At 38.3% G+C, this 12,514-nt stretch overlaps 1 protein-coding gene across 4 annotated transcripts in view; it reads left to right on the forward strand.

Annotated features, from left to right (window-relative positions):
* Nucleotides 1–12,514, forward strand: part of DNA2 (DNA replication helicase/nuclease 2) — a 50,042-nt gene that overhangs the window by 10,593 nt on the left and 26,935 nt on the right. For all 4 annotated transcript variants that reach the window (XM_032841718.1, XM_032841727.1, XM_032841745.1 and 1 more), the window contains exons 5-8: nucleotides 389–520; nucleotides 7,979–8,198; nucleotides 10,642–10,759; nucleotides 11,897–12,062. In XM_032841718.1, the coding sequence (XP_032697609.1) occupies nucleotides 389–520; nucleotides 7,979–8,198; nucleotides 10,642–10,759; nucleotides 11,897–12,062 (636 nt within the window). The remainder of the gene's footprint in view (nucleotides 1–388; nucleotides 521–7,978; nucleotides 8,199–10,641; nucleotides 10,760–11,896; nucleotides 12,063–12,514) is intronic.

Genomic DNA, 12,514 nt, shown 5'->3' on the forward strand with positions numbered 1-12,514 from the left:
AGGAGAAAGCAGGCTCCCCGCTGAGCGGAGAGCCCGATGTGGGCCTCGATCCTAGGACCCTGAGATCATGACCTGAGCAGAAGGCAGAGGCTTAACCCTCTGAGCCACCCAGGTGCCCTATTTACTTAATTTTTAAGTAAACTCTTTTCCCCAATGTGGGGCATGAGCTCACACCCCTGAGATCAAGAGTCGCATGCTCTGTGCTCTACCAACTGAAACAGCCAGGTGGCCCATATATATCACATTATATATCCATTAATTAGTTGGTGGATAACTTGTTTATTTGGATGTTTTGGTTCTTACTTACTTTTTTCATGTTTATGCTTTCTTGCCTAATCTCTTACTTTTTTCATGTTTATGCTTTCTTGCCTAATCTCTTATTTTGCAGGTATCGCTTAAATCTGAATCAAGAAGAGATAAAACAAGAAGTAGAAGAGTATCTTCCTTCATTTTCTAAATGGGCCAGAGATTTCATGCTTAAATACACTTCAGCTGACTTGCCCCAGATGCAGCTCTCTCTGTAAGAAACTCATTTTGTTTATATGGTGTTCATATGTTCAGATCAGGATTTTACTCTGTGTGTTGAATTACAATTGTTTAAAGGTTGAGTTAGTCCAACTAGCTTTTTTGTTTGCTAATTTTATATGTTATGGTCCCGAGTGTCTTTCCAGGACAAAAAATAATCTAATGAATAGAAATTCTACTTTCATTATCATAAAATCTTCTGATTTTTGTATATCAGTTTGTTTTTTTAAGATTTTTTTTTTTTAAGTAATCTCTATACCCAATGTGGTACTTGAACTCATAACCCAAAGATCAAGAGTCGCATTCTCTACTGACTGAGCCAGCCAGGTGACCCTGTCAGTATGTTTTTTAAATAAAATAACCAATTTATAGATCTTCTCGGGATTGTAATTTGTATGTATTTCTATTACTATCCTATATGGACTGTGTCACATGCTGATTGTCCTGTGGATTTGTGCTCTAAGTTTAAATACTGTGTTGAAGCATTTAACTCATTTTGGCATTTGGCAGTTTGTTTTTTTTTCCTTAAAGAAGCATTCATGTAAGTTTAAATCATACATTTTTTTCTCTTTCATTGTTTACTCATTCAGCAAGTGTTTATCTAGTGCCTAATATGTGCCAGGTAATGTTCTAGGTGCTGGGATTATCATGGGTATTGGGGGGAAGCAGCTGACTTCATGATGTTTCTATAGTACTGAACAAATAAACAACAGACTGTGATAAATGCAGGGTAGAACAACATAAGAAGGAATGTGGAGTTGGTGGTAGTGGTGGTGGACATATTATTTCCAGTGAACGGTCGTGAAAGGCCTCTCCAATAAGATGACGTGGAGATGAAGCCTGAAGGAGATGAAGGAGGTAGCTGAACAGCTCTCTGCGGGAAGAGTGTTCCAGGCCGAGCCCCTCGAGTGATGACACCTGCCAGTGTGGTGGGGGCAGAGCAAGGAGGGAAGGAATAGAAATAGCTTTCCTGGGGCCTTGTAAGCCATGTCAGGACTCTGGCTGCTGTTCTGATTAGATAAGAGGCCACTGGAGAGCTCGCTTGCACAGAGGGTTTTGATATCATTTCCTGCCTCCCCCCCCCCCCCCCCCCGCCCCATCAACATTTTCTTTTTCTTTAAAGAGGCACAGCTTCCATTTATATAAATTTTCTTACCTTTTCTCAGTATTCTTACTATTTTATCACAGGACACTTTGTGATCTGAAAAACTTGTTTAAGATTTGTGCATCAGAAACTTAGGAACCGTTAGTTCTTTGGACCAGTTTGTTGTTTAAGGTTCTCTGTGGTTCAGAGAGACCTACACTGAACCTGGATGTGAATCCCAGTTTTGCCGCAATTTAGCTCTGTAACTTAACCTCTCTGTGCGCATTGATCAGATTTACTTTATTTTTTTTAAAAGATTTTATTTATTTATTTGAGAGAGAGAATAAGAGAACACAAGTGGGGAGTGGAGAAAGGGAGAAGCATGCTCCCTGCTGAGCAGGGAGCCTGATGTGGGACTCGATCCCAAGACCCTGAGATCATGACCTGAGCTGAAGGCAGACGCTTAACCAACTGAGCCACCCAGGTGCCCCCAGATTTACTTTATTTTTATGTTTTTTTATTTAAGTGACCTCTCCACCCAGCATGGAGCTTGAACTCATGACCCCGAGATCAAGAGTTGCTCTTCTTACTGAGCCAGCCAGGCGCCCCCATCAGATTTACTTTTTTTTTTTTTTAAGATTTTATTTATTTATTTGAGAGAGAGAGAGCGTGAGAGGAAAGAGGTCAGAGGGAGAAGCAGACTCCCTGCCAAGCCGGGAGCCCGACAGATTTACTTTTAAAAGGATCATTCTGGCTGCTCTTTTGAGACTGCGTTGTAGGATAAGGGCAGAGGTAGAGATACTAAGTTGGAGGCCCTTAAAAGAACCCAAATGAGGATGTTGGTGGCTGAGACAGTGCAAGTGTGGAAGTGATGAGAATCAGTTGGACTTCAGTCAGACTTTAGTGGTAGAACGGATAGTTTTGGATTGGATATGGAGTGTGAGGGAAGGAAAAGTCAGTAGTGATTCCAGGGCAGAAAATGTGATGAGAAGGACGTCAAGAGAGAATGGTAGAGGAGGATTTGGAGACAGGGAGTTAGGCACCTGTAGTGAGGGGCACATAGAAATGAAATGGTAGCCAGAGGCTTATGTGGGGGCTAAGAGAGCTTTGTTGTTTTGAAGATGGGAGCTATAATGTGCTCATGTGCTCATGGGGAGAATTCCACTGAGAGGGCAGAATTCATCATGAGAGATGGGAAAGGTCAGCTATGTGTTGAGCATGGCAGAAGGAATGAGAGTACACAAGTGGAAGGGTTGACCTATGGGACACTTATTTCTTGGTGTTAAAATCTCAAGTGGACTACTTCATCAAAGATATTTAGAAATTTTACAACTTTTTTTTTTTTTAAAGATTTTATTTATTTATTTGACAGAGAGATATCACAGTAGACAGAGGCAGGCATTGAGAGAGAGAGAGGGAAGCAGGCTCCCTGCTGCGCAGAGAGACCCATGCGGGACTCGATCCCAGAACCCTGAGATCATGACCCGAGCCGAAGGCAGCGGCTTAACCCACTGAGCCACCCAGGCGCCCGAAATTTTACAACCTTTTACATAGTGCTAGAGTTCTCTGAGAATTTTGTAATCATTTTAGACGGTTGTTAGCAATGTTTAAATGTCCTGTATCTGGATTTTATTTATTTTTATTTTTATTTTTAAAATTTTTAAAGATTTTATTTATTTATTTGACAGAAATCACAAGTAGGCAGAGAGGCAGGCAGAGAGAGAGAGAGAGAGAGAGAGAGGAGGAAGCAGGCTTCCTGCTTAGCAGAGAGCCTGATGCGGGACTCGATCCCAGGACCCTGAGATCATGACCTGAGCTGAAGGCAGAGGCTTTAACCCACTGAGCCACCCAGGCACCCCTTTTTAATTTTTTTTTTTAAAGATTTTACTTTTTTTTATTTGACAGAGTGAGAGAGATCACAAGTAGGCAGAGAAGCAGGCAGAGAGAAGGGGAAGCAGGCTCCCCGTTGAGCAGAGAGCCCGACGTGGGGCTCGATCTCAGGACCCTGAGATCGTGACCTGAGCCGAAGGCAGAGGCTTGACCCACTGAGCCACCCAGGCGCCCCCTGTATCTGGATTTTAATTGTTTTTATTTCTTTTATTATTATTTACAATTCAGGGACTTTCAGTATATTTGTAGAGTTGTGTAACCATCACCACAATTAGTTTGCCAGGATTTTGATATATATTTTAATAATGGTTATTTTTAAAAAATGAGGCTTATCATGCTGTTAGAATTGGGTTTATTTTTCATATTCCTTTTATCTGAAGTGGTCTTAAATATACCAGTAGCTCCGTTCCTTAAAAAAAAAAAACAAAAAAAAAAATGAAACAAAACTGTAATAAATGGGTTAAATTTATAAACGCTTCATTCTTTGTTATTTCTTTGAAGCAAATTGCCTATGTCTAGAATAGGGGGTGGGTCTCTGTGCATTAGCCTTCACTGTGATAAACAGAGAAGTGTTTATTAAGTAGTCATTCTTATCATAATTTGTTTCGTTGTTTTGTAGTATTTCTGTTATTCTAGTCTCTTGATTTTCTATCATAATTACAAACTTAATTTTTGTTTTCTGTTGTTCCTAATTATTTCTTTATCCTTATTTACCCTCTCTTACTACGCACCTCTCTTTTCCTTCCTTATTTATTTTGGAGTCATTTAAATTTGCTTGAGAATTAGAGTTGTGGTGGATATACCTTTTCTTTGTTGTTTCACATATTAGCTTTTATTTTACTGTTTAATTGTTTTAGCATTTTGTCTGCATGTTTTTTCTTTTGGTTGAAATGTATTCATTGTTTTTGCGGTGGTAAGCTGCCATTTTCTCACTGACCCATGGGCTTAGCTATTTAGCAAACACGTATTCCATGCAGTATCTGCTCAGCATTGTGCGAGGACCTGGTGTTCCAGGGAGACTAAACCCCTCCAGGAACTCTCTACTGGTGGTAGTTGAAAACATAGACCTTCAGGGCATTGCTTAGAGAGAACATGTAGGGCAACAAGAGCCATGGAAGAGTGTGCTATGTAAGGAAAGAGGGAGAGGGTAGTAGAATCCATCAAAGGAGGCTGGGGAGGCTTATGGTGGACCAGTAAGGAATCAGGTAGCCTGGAACAAGCCTTCCTGATAGGAAGCAAGGGAAGGTGTGGGATTCAGATCCCTAAAAGGGATTTTTGAGGTCAACTCCTAGTTTCACATAAGGAAACTGAGATCCAGTGAGTGGTATGACTTTTCCAGGTTTTATGAGAAAAAACAGTGGTGGAGCTGAGTCTACAGTAATAATTCTTGATTCCTAGCCCAGTGTCCTCCTCTCTGTATCTTGGTATAAAACTTTTTTTTGTTTCAGTTACTTCCAGTGGAATCTTCTATGTCTGTGAAGGAAGAGCTCCTCTATATTTTAGCTTATGTCATTTTTGCAGCAGTTTACAGCCACCTTAAAAAAAAAAAATCTTGGGGTGCCTGGGTGGCTCAGTCGTTAAGCTTCTGCCTTCAGCTCAGGTCATGATCTCAGGGTTCGGGGATTGAGTCCCGCATCGGGCTCCCTGCTCAGTGGAAAGCCTGCTTCTCCCTCTCCCACTCCCCCTGCTTGTGTTCCCTCTGTCGCTGTATCTCTCTCTGTTAAATAAATAAATAAAATCTTAAAAAAAAATCCTTTTTAGACTTTAGCACAGAGAATGAGACCTTTAAAGGTCATTTAAGGAGACATGCTTTCTCACCCATTAGGTAGTAAGAGTAAATCTTTACGGTATCATATTCTCCATCGGAGTTTTACAGCATTATTTGGTTAAAAATCATAGTAAAATTGAAATACTGTCATTTATTCCACAGACCTAGATCTAAAATCACATTACTAGGGCGCCTGGGTGGCTCAGTGGGTTAAGCCTCTGCCTTCGGCTCAGGCCTTGATCTCAGGTCCTGGAATCAGGCCCCGAGTTGTACTCTGTGCTCAGCAGGGAGCCTGCTTCTTCCTCTCCTCTGCCTGCCTCTCTGCCTACTTGTGATCTCTCTCTGTCAAATAACTAAATAAAATAAAACACAAAAATCAAAATCACATTACTTCCATTTTCTAGGGGAATGAATTTTAGTAGCAATGTTAAAAGTTTCATTACCTATCTTCTATTAAGTAATCATGTGATATTTTATGAATAATGAAGTTTGCTTTATTCATTGGAGCATATTTAAATATATAACACAATTAGATAACATTTGGTGAAAGAAAACAGAACAATATTTAAGAAATTACGGATAAGTTGTAGCTTCCTTGAATTCCTCTGTTGTCTTCCTCATAGACTGCAGAAGTATACATATATTCCTGGAGACTATATTTTTAACCTGAAACAGTAAAAAAAAATTACTGAAACATCATTTTTTCTCTAGAAAAAAATTTTTTTTCTTTGTTAAGGTGTAGTTGCTGATCTAAATAACATGAAATTAGCAAATCAAAGTCAACTAAATCATGTATTCTGATAGAATTCTTAAGCTTTTTAAATCTCTCTCTTTTTTTTTAAAGATTTTATTTATTTATTTGATAGAGAGACATCACAAGTAGACAGAGAGGCAGGCAGAGAGAGAGAGGGAAGCAGGCTCCCTGCTGAGCAGAGAGCCTGATGCGGGACTCGATCCCAGGACCCTGAGATCATGACCTGAGCTGAAGGCAGAGGCTTAAGCCACTGAGCCACCCAGGTGCCCCTAAATCTCAATTCTTATTTTATTTAATTAACATTTATTTTTAAAGGTTTTATTTATTTATTTGACAGAGAGAGGACACAAGTAGGCAGAGCCGCAGGCAGATCCAAGGACCCTGGGATCATGACCTGAGCTGAAGGCAGAGACTCAACTGACTAAACTACCCAGGCACCCCAAATCTCGATTTTTATGATCTAAAATATATTTTATTACCAGAAAAATTATCCTTTTCGTGTAAGATTTATTTTTTTTTAAATTTTTTAAATAATTTATTTATTTATTTGACAGAGATCACAAGTAGGCAGAGAAGCAGGCAGAGAGAGAGAGAAAGGAGGAATCAGGTTCTCCGCCAAGCAGAGAGCCCAGTGGGGGACTCGATCCCGGGACCCTGAGATCATGACCTGAGCCGAAGGCAGAGGCTTAACCCACTGAGCCACCCAGGCGCCCTTGTGTAAGATTTCTATTAGATTTAGTATCTTATCTGGCTTTGAGTCTAGAATAGGTTTAATAAAAGTTGGTGCTATCTGACTTTTCTCCTGCTGAATAATTTACTGTTCTGAAAATGAGTAAATCTTAGATAAGAGCCTTAGGTAGGAGGCTTTCAAAGTTATTTTCACTTCCTAATTCCTTTGAGGTTTATATATATATTTTTCTCCTTCCTGTGCTCTTGGTTATTTAAGTTAGCATAGTAGACTCAGAACTTCTTTTGTAATATAAAAAACAATGCCAAGGGTTGCTTGGGTGGCTCAGTGGGTTAAGCACCTGCCTTTGGCTCAGGTCATGATCTCAGGGTCTTGGGATCGAGCCCCACATCCGGCTCTTTGCTCAGCAGGGAGCCTGCTTCCCCTTCTCTCTCTGCCTCTCTGCCTACTTGTGATCTCTCTCTCTCTGTCAAATAAATAAATAAAAATCTTAAAAAAAAAACCAATGCTGAGTACTTAGTTTTAAATATTGGTAGTGACAGAAATGGATTCATTTAACATTTAAGTAAGGAAAACGAGGAATTGTAGGTGCGCATGATGTCTTTTGAAGATTGTTATGGGGAGTGCAGGAGCAAAGTGTTTGATAATCAGGCTTCATACCGCATGGATGATGGGAAAAGATAGCTCATTCTTACACAGTTTAATATGGTATCAGTGAAGGAACACAGCCTTTGTTACCTTGGGTGCAACCACATGCAAGCCATTTTATATTAACCTGTGTAATAATTGTATATCAGAATATTCGTACTGGTATTGTGGCTTCATTAGGTCCAAATAGTGATACTTGTAGTAATCTAGGCCTGAGGAGATAAGGGCCTGAGTTAGGAAGATTATAGTAGGAATGAACTCAAAAGTATAGATGGTAAGTATTAAGACTTAAATTATGTGAGTGAGAGGCATTGGACAACGGTTCTCAATCTTGAGCATGCATCAGAATCACTTGCAGAGTTTGTAAAACAAATTGCTGGGGTTTACCTGCAGACTTTCTGATGAGTAGGTCTGGAGTGGAGCCTGAGAATTTGCTTTTATTAGAAGTTCCTAGGTGATGTTGATGATGCTCGTCTAGGCACCACATTTTGAGAATCACTTCTATAAAAGTGTGTGGATGGTCTCCCATCCCCCAATCCTCTGTGTGTCATAGAGTCAGTGCCAGAACGTGAGAAAAGTGCAAAGTGTTCTAAGGATGTATTCTTGTGTTTCGTTTTTTAGGCCGAGTGATGGTAATAACAATAATTCAACATGTAATATTGAAGTCATAAACTCATTGGATATTGAAGAAAGCATTTGGTCCCCTAGGTTTGGATTGAAAGGCAAAATAGATGTCACAGTTGGTGTGAAAATACATCGAGGATGTAAAACGAAATATAAGATAATGCCACTGGAACTTAAAACTGGCAAAGAATTAAATTCTATTGAACACCGTAGTCAGGTAGGTATAAGTCTTAGTAAGAAAATTATCTGAATATTTAGTACACTGAAAAATGTAGATCTGCTTTATATATTTTGGTTCAATTTGGGTAATTTTTATTTAAGTTTCATATAGTACTTTTCAATTTGGGATGTATCCAGAGTACTCAAATTGTTTGTAAATGTATACGCAGCTAGCCGAAAGTTTTCTCTAGTGAAGAAATACAACAGCTGAATTTATAAGATAGTGTTGCCAGGTTTATGTTGCCAAACTACTAGTCTAAACAGATATTCCTAAAGAATTCTTTGGTGATAAAATTTGCTGAAACCAAATATATTTGGAAATTTAATGATGCACGGTAGCCTATTAAAGTTTCTGAGAAATCAAAGTAATACGGATTTGGTTTAGGTATGTTTAAACCTGTTGTTTTCTAAATTAATTTAACATGGGACTATTGTTTTCATGTAACATCTAACATAGGATACTCTTAGAAAACATTAGTCTAGGGTGCCTGGGTGGTTCAATCCTTAAGCACCTGCCTTTGGTTCAGGTCATGATCCCAGGGTCCTGGGATTGAGCCCCGCATCAGGCTCCCTGCTCAGAGGGTAGCCTGCTTTTCCTTCTCTCACTCTCCCTGCTTATGTTCCCTCTCTCGCTGTGTCTCTCTGTCAAATAAATAAATAAAATCTTAAAACACACACACACACACACACACAAATCAGACTAAATCCATTCTTTTATTTTGTCTCTTAATCTGATTTTAATGATTATTATCTAAAATGAAATACAGGGGTGCCTGGGTGGCTCAGTGGGTTAAAGCCTCTGCCTTCGGCTCAGGTCATGATCCCAGGGTCCTGGGATCAGGCTCTCTGCTCAGCTGGGAGCCTGCTTCCTCCTCTCTCTCTGCCTGCCTCTCTGCCTACTTGTGATCTTTGTCTGTAAATAAATAAATAAAATATTTTTAAAAATAAATAAATAAATAAAATGAAATATAGAACCATGTCTTATTACCATTATGTTAAATTCAAGTTCTTATTAATCTTTTCTTCTCTTTGGTAAACATAACAATCTTTTGTTGTCCTTCAAAATTATCTGAAATTTATATTATTTATAGTGATGTAAAGTAATTAACATAAATCTTTCTTTCCTCCTACCGAGGTATGTTAATTATAATGACTGGTCTTGGTGTTTTGGAATTTCATGATTTATGTATTATTTATTTGGGAGAGTGAGACAACATGAGCTGGGGCACTGGGGGAGGGGTGCATCAGGACACTAGGATCATGACCTGAGCTGAAGGCAGATGATTAACAGCTGAGCCACCCACCCTCCCAAGCTTCCAACTCTTGATCCCAGCTCAGGTCGTGATCTCATGGATGAGAGTTCTGGTTCCACACTGGGCTTCAGGCTGGGTGTGGAACCTACTAAAAAATAAACAAACACATAAATCATTCAACATTTTAATCTTGTCCTGGAAAACATACTAGCTTCTTTGCAGGTTGTGTATGACTAAATGACTTGCTATTGTTGCTAAGGTGGTTTCATGAATTGTAAACCAACTGTTTCTAACTTGCCTTAGATGGTTTCTTTGGAGAGTACCGCATAAATTTAAAGCAGCTAATAATGATTAATGCTGTGCAAAAAACAGTGAGCTTTGTAGAGTTAGTCTCGTTTAGTTGTCCTAGTAACTATGACATGAATAATATGCATTTTAGTGTTTAATTCACTTATTTTATTTTTTTATTTTTATTTTTATTTTTATTTTTTTAAGATTTTATTTATTTATATGACAGTCAGAAATCACAAGTAGGCAGACAGGCAGGCAGAGAGAGAAGGGGAAACAGGCTCCCTGCTGAGCAGACAGCCCAATGCGGGGCTTGATCCCAGGACCCTGGGATCATGACCTGAGCTGAAGGCAGAGGCTTTAACCCACTGAGCCACCCAGGCGCCCCTAATTCACTTATTTTAGTGAATTAATTTAGTGAATTAATTTAGTGAATTAATTTAGTGAATTTTAGTGTTTAATTCACTTATTTTTTTAGTTCATTTATTTTAAACAGGGAAAGTAGTGTCTAAAGACTGTTAACTTCAGAATGTAAAATATAATTTGGCTAATTTCCCTCTCTAATTTATTGGAAACCTTAATATTTACTGTCTAAGAAAAATTCCATTTTTTTTAAAGATTTTGTTTATTTATTTGACAGAGAGAGATCATAAGTAGCCAGAGAGGCAGAGAGTGAGAGAGGAGGAAGCAGGCTCCCCGCTAAGCAGAGAGCCTGAGGCAGGGCTCGATCCCAGGACCCTGGGATCATGACCTGAGCCAAAGGCAGCGGCTTAACCCACTGAGCCACCCAGGCGCCCCTGATCTTTTGATTTTAAAGTTACAGTATGTGTTGATTGCTAAACACGCATGGACATATGAAAGTTAAACTTTTATTTGACAAAATGTACAATGTTTTCATAGCTTGTTCTGTACACACTGCTGAGCCAAGAGAGGAGAGCTGATCCAGAGGCCGGCCTGCTCCTTTACCTCAAGACTGGCCACATGTACCCTGTGCCTGCCAACCATCTTGATAAAAGAGGTTGAGTTGTTCTCTCTCCAGTTACTTCTCTGGCTGTTGATTGTTTCTTTTTTTTCCTTTAACCTTTGGTCATCTGTATATATACTTGAAAAATCATTCACTGTACTTGCTAGGCCTAATACAGGTTATCATATATAGTTGTGGTTTTATTTATTTATTTGCTTGCTTCCTTATTTATTTTTAGTTGTAGTATTTTTTAAAAAGGAATTTTAACAATATATTGTATATTTGAAAACAACTTTAATATTTTTTGAAAGGTTTTATTTTTATTATATGAATTTTTATTATACAAAATTTATTTAAACTTCCTGTGTTATTGAGACACTCTAGATAGCTGTATTTATCCTTACCATTTAGCTAAAAAATCAACTTGACAATATTTACTAGTTATGAGATATATATATGACTGTTTAAGAGAACTTATGAAGTGACCCAAAGGGGCACGTGCACCCCGATGTTTCTAGCAGCAATGTCCACAATAGCCAAACTATGAAAAGAGCCTAGGTGTCCATCAACACATGAGTGGATAAAGAAGATGTGATCTGTATATATAATGGAATACTCTGCAGCCATCAAAAAATTTGCATCAACCTGGATGGAAGTAGAGGGTATTATGCTAAGTGAAATAAGTCAATTAGAAAGATATGATCTCATTCATATGCACAATTTAAGAAACAAGGCAGAGGATCATAGGTGAAGAGAGGAAAACATGAAATAAGATGAAACCAGAGAGGAACACAAACCATAAGAGACTTTTAACCTTAGGAAACAAAAAGGGTTGCTGGAGTGATGTGGGGGAGGGATAGGGTGACTGGGTTATGGACACTGGGGAGGGTATGTGTTGTGGTTAGCGCTGTGAATTGTGTAAGACTGATGAATCACATTTCTGTACCCCTGAAACAAATAATACATTATATGTTAATAATAAAAAAAAAGAAGTTACGAAGTGAACAAAAATTTAAGCAAATATATACCAAAAGGTTTTTTTTTTAATATACACCAAAATGTTAACAGTTATTCTAGTGTAATGGGAAATAAGAATGTTCATTTTATGTTTTTAAATCTGAAAGTTTTACAAGAGAAAGATATATAAATAAACTTAATTCTTAAACACACACCTACCTTTTTGTTCCATAGAATTATTAAGGCTAAGAAACCAGATGGCATTCTCTTTGTTTCACCGTATTAGTAAATCTGCTATTGAAAAGGAGAAGACAAAGCTTGCTCCTTTACCACAAATAATTGAGGACCAGCAAACTTGTAAATATTGTTCACAAATTGGCAACTGTGCTCTTTATAGCAGGTAAAAACATTTTCTTCCCAAAGTATTAATTCCAGTTAAGTATTTACTTAGCTCAAAATGATTTAACTTTGTTGTCTGATCTGTAACTGATGATTTCATTTTAGTGATTTTTCTTCATGGGTAGTATTTCTAAAATGAAGGGAATAGAAAAAAACAAACCACAGTTCATGTTTTGTAACCAGCCTATTTCCTTGGGGAATAATAGAATGCTTTTTAAACTTCTTTCAAAAGTGGTTATTTTAATCTTGCTGCAGATAGTTTCTGGGGAAATGAAATACTTTTAGGACTTAATGGAATCTGGTTAAGAAGGGGTAATCTTCTGTTAAGAAGGGGGATCTGGCAGGTTCATTTAGGGGAGCATGTGTTTTGATCCCAGGTTTTTAAGTTTGAACCCCATGTAGAGTGTAGAGATAATTTAAAAAAACTTAAGATTTTTTTTCCTTAATTTGTCA

Source organism: Lontra canadensis, unplaced genomic scaffold, assembly GCF_010015895.1.
Source record: "Lontra canadensis isolate GAN:19392208 unplaced genomic scaffold, GSC_riverotter_1.0 scaffold3, whole genome shotgun sequence".
In the NCBI taxonomy this organism is placed as follows: domain Eukaryota; kingdom Metazoa; phylum Chordata; class Mammalia; order Carnivora; family Mustelidae; genus Lontra; species Lontra canadensis.